The sequence below is a fragment of the Tinamus guttatus genome, unplaced genomic scaffold, assembly GCF_059628265.1.
Source record: "Tinamus guttatus ecotype Peru unplaced genomic scaffold, ASM5962826v1 Tinamus_guttatus_pri_ptg000866l, whole genome shotgun sequence".
Taxonomy (NCBI): Eukaryota; Metazoa; Chordata; class Aves; order Tinamiformes; family Tinamidae; genus Tinamus; species Tinamus guttatus.
The window spans coordinates 440,699-447,809 of record NW_028289400.1 but is presented as its reverse complement, the minus strand read 5'-3'; the positions used below and the strand labels follow the sequence as shown (position 1 = coordinate 447,809).

Sequence of the window (7,111 nt, the reverse complement as noted above, 5' to 3'; positions counted from 1 at the left end):
GAGTCAATGTCACTTACACTTCCCCAAGAATCTGACAAATTTGCAGCTTAGTATAAATAAAGTGACGGGTCTATTGTTTCTCAGCTCCGACACCTCCTTATCGCCACCATTTGTTGCAGAAGAGTGGTGGAAACATGGCATGTGATTCCATGGAGCGGGGCAATACCTTTAAGAACGGACTCCGTGAGCGATCCGTAAGGGAAGGATCCCCTCCGGCACGAAGCACGTTCCGCTTCTGCCCAGCTCTCCGTGCAATCCCGCTCTGCCGGTTACATGGATGTATCGGATGTAACTCAGCGGAGCGGCCGGGGGAACAAGTTTCTGAACAAGCTCCTGGCAGAGCTTCAAGGATTAGGGAGTTAATGCACTGGTTTAGGCCTCCTAAAGCTCTGGGTTTCAAGGCTGGGAAAGATTAAAGGAAGGGGAATGTTTTTAGGACCTTGAATCTGCCCCTTTTGGGCAGGAAGAGCCCCCCTAAACAACCCAGTGATCTGGTCTGTGCCCTGGTACAAAGAGAGACTCAGTCTTAATTTGGACAGGAAAAGAGAGCAAGCAGCAAGCAATGGAACAAAATATACATTCCCTACAGTCGTATGTCTTGCCCATTCCCCGTGACAGGAAACATACAATTATCTGTACATGCCTCATTAAATAACCTCATTAAATAGCAAAATGTACAAATTTACAGACTGAATCATTAAATACTTCCCCCGTGCTCTCCCCCGTGCGCGTGCTCCTACTATCTGCAGCCGCACTCCGATACCACCATGCCCTCGTATTTGAACTTGTAGGTGACAACCCCCGCGTCTAGGTAGAGGATGGAGATGGGGTCGAGCTTGGTGGGCACGCAGCAGGCCTTGGAGGCTTTCTGGGGGTTCTTCAGGTGAACCAAGGTCTGCACGATGGCGTGTTTCGTCGGCGTGACGTGCTCCGTTAAGGGGTAGGCGCACACGCCGTGGCACTCGTAGGCTTCGTATCCCGCGGGGGCGATGATCCAGGAATCCCAGCCAATCTCCTTGAAGTCTATGTAGAGCGGAGTCTTTTTGCAGTAGTTGCCCTTGGCGTTCCTCCGGATGCGGGCGGTGGAGTCGTAGATGATGTTGGAGCGCATCTGGAGCAGCGCCTCCTCGCCGGGCCGGTCGTGGAAGTTGCCGACCTCCAGGTTCTCCAAGTCCAGGAGCTGCTCGTGGTCTATCATCTCGTTCAGCTCCTGCTTCTCCTCCTTCTTGTCGTTGCTTTGGTCATCGGAGAACACGATGAGCAGGGGCACGTGCTTGGCCTCCGAGTTGATGTCGATATCGAGCTTCCCCTCTCCGTTCTGCTCCTCCCCTTCCCTGCTCTCGATATGAACTTCCAGCCGGTGCGTGGTCAGGCCTGCCCTTCGCCAGCGCCTGATGGCCTCGGTCACCTCGAAGGTCTCCCACTCGCTGTTCTTGCCATAGATCTGCCTCGACGCCAGCGCCACCATCTTCCGCTCTTCTCCTACCCCCACGTGGTCGCTTCCCAGCACCTCAAAAATGGTGACTTTCCGGTCGAGTCCATCGTAGAGCATTCGGTCCCGCTCCACCAGGGTGTAGAGCCTCAGCTCCGCCATGGTGATTTCTTCATGGTGAGGGATGGATACGTTGAAGAGAAGGGGGTATTTCCGCGTTCCTACAACACCAATGGGGTGGGAAGCCAAGTCTGGAAATGACAAAGATCAATTATTTTAGGAGGTCAGGATATCCAGCACACCGGACCTGTTTTACAATCCTTTGGTTTTGGCGGGACAATCCAGGAAAACGGTTTTGCACTGGTTCCCAAAACAATACGTGGATGAGCAATAAAAACCCTGTTTTATTCTACATGTCTAAGGACGGTGAACTCCCAGCCCTGACAAAATCAGCAAATTTGGGTTTATAGTTTCTATCACGATGGCTTTCTGGGCCTTCCTTGACACCTGGTAGTGTTGCATGTTAAAAACACCTTGCCAAATACTGCAGTGGAATCAGTTCTAGATTACTGCATGGCAACTGTTTAATAAAGAGGAGAAAATGTTAGTGCAGGCGAGGGCAAGAAGAGCAGCGTGTCACTGGAGTGGGCATGGGAGAAGGGAGATGACACGAGATCTGTGCGCGCAGAAGCTGCAGGCAGCATCTGGGTTATCATTTCTGGGCTAGCAAGCGCTTCCTTCCGCTCAAACGCTATCAGCAACTGCAAGGCCAGATTCTGAGGGGGGAAAATGTGCTTGCAAACACGAAAAGGCTCCTTGTTAGGAGGAGCAGGCAGCGATCCCCCAGTCTGAAAGCTGCCAGTCAACAAATCCTGCCACGGACCCGCCGGGTTTGTGAACTGAGCCAATCAGCTGCGTTCAGCAGGCACTTTTGGCAACTTTAGTTAATAAAACATATAAGAAACCCCTAATATCTGCTCGTTGGTCAGTCTGTCCATCGCATCTGTGTTGTTTGTTTATACACGGGCATGTCTTAATGCAGCACAGGCATCGTAGCACTAGTGACCGTGTCTCTGCGGCTGGATTCGCGCTGCCACGCGCGGCTCTGAGGACAGAGCAGGACACACAGACCCCAGGTGATGTCCCTGCAAGGGACGAGCGGCTCGGGATCTGCTGCTGTTTTCGTCGCTGACTCCTCCAATTTGGGGATGTTCGTAGCAAAATGGCACTGATAAAGCTGCAAGTGTTGGCCATACTCCACCAGCGCACTGAGGCAAGCGCAGGAGCTGTTCTGGTGACACGAAGAAGACTTGGAGGCACCGTTTTCCTGTTCCCATTTGCACCCCTGTTTATTCCTAATAAAAAATCCAAACAGCAGCTTTGATGCCTCTCCCTTCCCATGAGCTGATGAAGGTGGGAACTGGCCGTGCTCCAGAGTGGGGAGGCTCAAAGGCTGCTCAAGATGAGGGAAGCTTCAGCCAAAACCTCTCAAATAGAAGAAACTTTCACAAATTCCTAACCTGCAGCTTGCTAGAGCAAGGCTGTGTTCACCACCGACGATGACAAGGTGGAAAACTGCCACCAAAGCATCTAGAAGATGAGTAATAATAATAATAATAATGCACTAGAAGCTGGCTACTCTCAGCTGGGCAGCACAATATATTTCTATAATCTCATTACAGTAATAACAAAGCTAATAAGGGATTTAATGAAGGATAACGAAAGAGCAGTCACTGCCAATTTTCAAGAAGCAGCTGAAAAAGTCTTCATCATATGATCTGTTCCTAGCGTCCTGAAATTGAGAGTAATTCACTTTCTCTATAAAATAACCCCTCCTTGTGCATGAAATGAATGGTTCTTCCCTTCATGGGCTTTCAAGACAGGTAGAAACCATTAAGTGCAGCAGTCCCTGTAACTATCTGGGTGTGTGGAGCGGGTGCATTAGCAAGAAGTCTCACCCTGCAGCTGCTGTGTTGGATTAGAAGTGGGAAACACACAGAAACAGCAGGAAGTTGCACCAAGTTTACTTGACCCAGTGCAGATCTGCTGCAGCCATGAAAAAAAATATGGAATATCTCCCTCGTGCTTAGGGAAAGGCAAGGGATGGTGAATTGTGGCACGCGGCACTGCACCGTTTTCAATGCCGTAAACCTGGAAGCATTTCGGTCTTGCTAGTGAAATGGCTTCAGCTTCACCCCAGTAAATCCCACTGCGTTTTCTTCCCTAGCATCGTGCACTAGCCAAACTTGATCTGATTCTTTCTCCTGATGAGTGGAAACAGGAGCAAAGAGCAGCGCTTGTTTCTGCATATTTCTTCATTTACAGCCATGATTAGCAAGGCTGTTCAGATGAGGAACAGTTCACCAGCAGGTGTAACTGGATTGCTACAATAAATTCAGTGTCATATTACCACAATGCGGAAAAAGAATATGGAAAGAAGATTTAAACTGCAAAGCAGTCCTCAAGTCAGAAATGTATTGAGGGTAGAGAGTGCCCAGGCCTGGCAGAACAGCAGAGACCAGCACTGCTGTCCCATCAAACTGAACCAACCTGCACACAGGGAGAGTTCCCTGAGAGTTTGTCACCTTGAACTTGGGAATCTCAGCAAAAAGTAGTAATTAGTGTTACACGCCATTAATTAGACTGATAAGGGATAGGAGAAGATCCAGATTTGAACAATTCCACGTATCTCTGAGTAGCTAGAAAGAATCAAAGTACTTGTATTGGCAAAGTAGAGTATTTGGAGGTTGGAAATGATTACCTGAAAAACATTTTTAACATATAGCTTGTATTGGTGCAAATAAGTTCTGACACAAAAACATTTGAATGTCAGCACTAAAATTTCATCTTTTCCTTGTTAAACTGAGGGAAAACATTAAAGCAGAACCAGAGAGAGAACCACCTAACCTCAAAATTGGGCTTTTCCCTCAATTTTTTCATTTTTTTCATAGGAAGTATTATACTCCTCTGAAGCAAAACCAGAAGTTCATCCAAATTCAGCTTCATGTGTTTCTGTATATTTTCTGGGCTATGCTCTGACATCAAAGGAATGAGACTTTACGATTCCCACGGGGATCAACAGTGGAAGGATATTAACAGAAAACCATATATTGCACCTTTAAAAGGCACGTGAAAACATTAATGCCCTTAATTTCAAATTTAAAGCCATCTGAAAATCGAACAGCTAATTGCCAAAGATATGTGTGATTACGGGGATAACAAAAACACACCCAAATTGTACTTGGTGCTGCGCAGCACAGACGTAAAAGAAGCATCTTCCCCCCAAACCTGACAGTCTCAAAAGTGGTGAAAAAAGGGTCTGAAAGGATCTAGGTCACAAAAAGTGGGATCTGCATAAAGTTGGTGCAGTGTTAGCTGCCTGTTCCCAGTGGCCTCTTCACTGAAAGGCCCTTTTCCCCTCTCCATTCCTGGTAGATATTAATGGCTAATTAATGACTACAATGACGCCCTTTTTGATTTGCTTCTCCTAGGGGAACGCACTTCTTACCTTCATTTTTGAAGCTCCTGATGATATTTGCCGATGGCATCGATGTCCTATCGGTGGCGAACTTGTTGTACAGCTCGAGCATGTACTCTGGGGGGTCCACCTTGGCCGCCTCGTGCAGGGGGATGTTGGAGAGGTTCAACGTCTTCAGGAACTCGTTCTTCATGTTCTGAAGCAGCGTGTTGAAATCAACCCCATCCTGCTCGGAGAGGACCTCGTCAAAAAGGGGCACGTCTTCCTCCAAGGAAGAGTGCTCCAAGCTCAGGATGGGACTGCAGGAGGCGAGGTGGACCAGGAGAGCGAGGCCGGCGCACAGCTGGAGGCCTCCAGAACCCATCCCTTCCCCTCCGCTCCGAGCGCGCTCAACAAGCTCTACCCTCGTGTGGGCTAAGCGGCCGTTTTATCCCCTGCTCGTGTCACACCGAGATGACAAGTTTGGAAGCTCTTGTCTTGCGACTTGTGATCCGGCCCGTCTCGCTCTCCCCCTGCCCTCCCCTTTTCTTCCCCCTTCCCCCTCCCCAAAAGCAGGTCTCGGTAATTGGATATGGGTCCCTCTCTCCTATGGTCGCCTCGCCTCCCTTATCTCGTGCCGCGTAAGCTGTTCACCAGATTCGTTGCTATCTCACAATCCCCTTTCCCTTAATGAGCATTTTGTAAACATTCTGCGCTAGGACACGAGGAGATAGGACAAGTTTCTCCTCAAGAGGAATTGCCCTTCCTTTCTGCCTCCTGGTAGCTGCCTTGCTTGGTGTATGACCAACTCGTTGCAGATTTCAAGCTCGCGTGTCAATGCCTCTACCCAAACCTATGAATTCTGCACCAAGGACTATGAAGAGCCCCTTTAAGACCACACAACTGTCCGTTGTAAAAATGTTGTAGAGATAAATGCTTATTTTACTTACAAAGAAACCTCGTTGGCATAAAGTCCATTCTTCTGTGCTTGTAGTGCAAGAGCTCCAGCTCTTTCGGGGCCACGAGGTGCTGAACGCGGACGAGCGGGTGAACCCAAGGTATTTGGATGAGGAGGGTCTCCCATGTCGCAGCTCTGAGGTGCCACTTTGCCAGAGCTTCACTGGAAAAAGAAACGAAAAGACATGCTAAAAACACACAGCAATTTTCTGTTAGGATGTGCAAATTTCATCAAAATGCTCATGCAAAAAAAGAAGACAAAATTATTCTGTATGCAGTTCTTATGTAACTTCTTATGTGCCTTCTCACAACCACCTTGGTGTTCAGACTTTTCAGATTGCCCTGGTTTTGACAGCAGCTCCTTGGCCCCTGTGGTCCAGCACTCAAGATAAAGCCCAATCTCCTTTCATGAGCACCACTGAGTTTCTCTCTGAGCTTAATCTGAAGAGGAAACCTCCCCATCCTTTCCATATATTTGATTGTTTTTTAGAAATATCAATACATCTCTGTGGAAAAAAAAGTGCAGTATTAATGCCACGGAGCCAGGCATCAGCATGGCCTTCTTATCTATCTTATCCGACTCTTCTTCTAAATATGGGAACTTGACAATAAAGGCCAAACTCGTTATCAAGGTCTCTGCTATTGCTAAGCTACACTGGAAGTAGATATTTGAGCGTAGAAATATTAATTTAGATCTCAGTGTGGATTTCACAGTTATCTGTGCAAGCTTATCTATAAATCCTCTGCAGCCTTATCAAAGACTCATCCCGTGACGACTGCGGCTCTCCGGAAAAACTTGGGGAAATTCTGGAGCTGAATCCAGGTCACTTGTGTTCATTGCATTAAAAGGAAAAGCAGCGTCTTCTTTTTCCCCGTGATTCATCACCTTAGTTTGCTGAACTAAGGACCTGGTAGGGAAATGAGATTAATCTGGAGAATAGCTGGAATGCACAGGCAGCAGCATGTAGATATTCCTTGTAAATGCTGGGATACAGAGTACTTCATGCCTTGCTGCTGAGGATGTGGGGCTTCCCACAGGATTTAGGTAGGGTTTTGATTTTATAAAGAGGTTTTAGAGTGTTTACACTGAGATTTTTAGTTGAATTCCTCCTCTCAGCACGAGCGTGCTGGCTATTTTGAGGACAGCATCTGGCCCTTAATCACACATTGAGTCAAATTCTCCTCTTTGTTACTCCACTGTTAATCACATAAGTGTTTCTAGAGCCGGAGGAGTTTTTCCAGGTTCACTCCTCTTTAGCAAAGAT

General features: G+C 47.7%; 1 protein-coding gene across 1 annotated transcript; it reads right to left on the bottom strand.

Annotated features, from left to right (window-relative positions):
* Nucleotides 1-739: 739 nt before the first annotated feature.
* On the bottom strand, nucleotides 740-5,274 carry BMP10 (bone morphogenetic protein 10). Its single transcript, XM_010225348.2, has 2 exons — nucleotides 4,941-5,274; nucleotides 740-1,683 (listed from the first exon to the last, which is right to left on the bottom strand). The coding sequence occupies exons 1-2, from the start codon at nucleotides 5,272-5,274 to the stop codon at nucleotides 740-742; spliced, it is 1,278 nt and encodes a 425-aa protein (XP_010223650.2).
* Between the last annotated feature and the right edge of the window lie 1,837 nt (nucleotides 5,275-7,111).